At 64.6% G+C, this 965-nt stretch overlaps 1 protein-coding gene across 1 annotated transcript; it reads right to left on the bottom strand.

The window, feature by feature from the left end:
* Window positions 1-598: 598 nt before the first annotated feature.
* Window positions 599-710, bottom strand: LOC104164515 (cell death-inducing p53-target protein 1-like; the record flags this gene model as incomplete). Its single annotated transcript, XM_009703862.1, has 1 exon — window positions 599-710. A coding segment is annotated over one exon (112 nt), but the record flags the coding sequence as incomplete, so codon positions are not given.
* Window positions 711-965: the final 255 nt, after the last annotated feature.

Below are 965 nucleotides of genomic sequence, written 5' to 3'. Positions count from 1 at the left end.
CTGAAATGCATAGTACCACCCTCTCCGTCTCCTCATCACCGAGCCCCTTCCTAAAAGGGCCCCAAGGGCCCTGCTGCCTCCCCTGTGGGCTGCCTGGGTTCCCCTCCTTCCCCTCCTGGGCAGCAGGTGCCCCCCTGCCTGCAGCAACTCCCTGTCATGGCAGCACATCCCTGCAGCCAGGCACCCCCGGCACTGCAGGGGACAGAGGGGTGGGTGCCTCCAGCAGCTGCTGCTCCGCCCTGGGTTGCTCCAGGCAAGAGGGGCCTTGCTAAGCACCCTGGAGTGCAAAGGGGTGCAGAGCGATGCCCCCCCTCCACCCCTCTCCTGTGTGCTGCAAGGCAGCCCCCACTTCCCACGGCATCTGGGGCCTGGGCCCACCTCCCCTGCGCACCCCACGCCCGCATCGCTCGTCTAACTGTTCACAGCGAGGACCGGAGCTTGGGGAAGGTGGTCGCAGCTCTGAGCAGGAGGGAGCCGGGGATACACACGTACACACCACCGGAGGGTTAAGCGAAGGAGTGTTGCACACGCAGAGATTAGGATGGCAGCGGGAGAGGGGCCGGTGTCATTCCAGTGGCTCGGACTCCCCGGGGTGCTGTTAGCACATGCGCTTGTACGTGTAGATATAGGCCTTGCAGTTGGGACACGTGTGTGTCACATCCTTGAAGTCATCGAACAGGCAGGGGATGAGGCAGCAGCAGAGATCGCACCTGGAGCACAGAAGAGGCAGAGCGGGGTGAGCTCGGGCACTCCCGAGGCAGCCCGTGGGAAAAGGCACACGTGGGGGGGTTGCTCTGAGGGATGGACAAGAGAGGCAAGTACTTGCCCCTGGGGAGCCAACCGTGACCCCATGCTGCTGTGACGGGCAGCACCAAGGCCCCTGTCCCTTGGGGTGTGGTGCTGCTGACCCCGCTACAAGGGTAAGAGCTGCGTTAGTGAGCAGTCGGGCACCTCGGAGGGCAGGG

This window comes from Cariama cristata, unplaced genomic scaffold (assembly GCF_000690535.1).
Source record: "Cariama cristata isolate BGI_N322 unplaced genomic scaffold, ASM69053v1 scaffold10037, whole genome shotgun sequence".
NCBI lineage: Eukaryota > Metazoa > Chordata > Aves > Cariamiformes > Cariamidae > Cariama > Cariama cristata.
The sequence above is the reverse complement of the archived record's forward strand: the minus strand, read 5'-3'. Positions and strand labels throughout refer to the sequence as shown.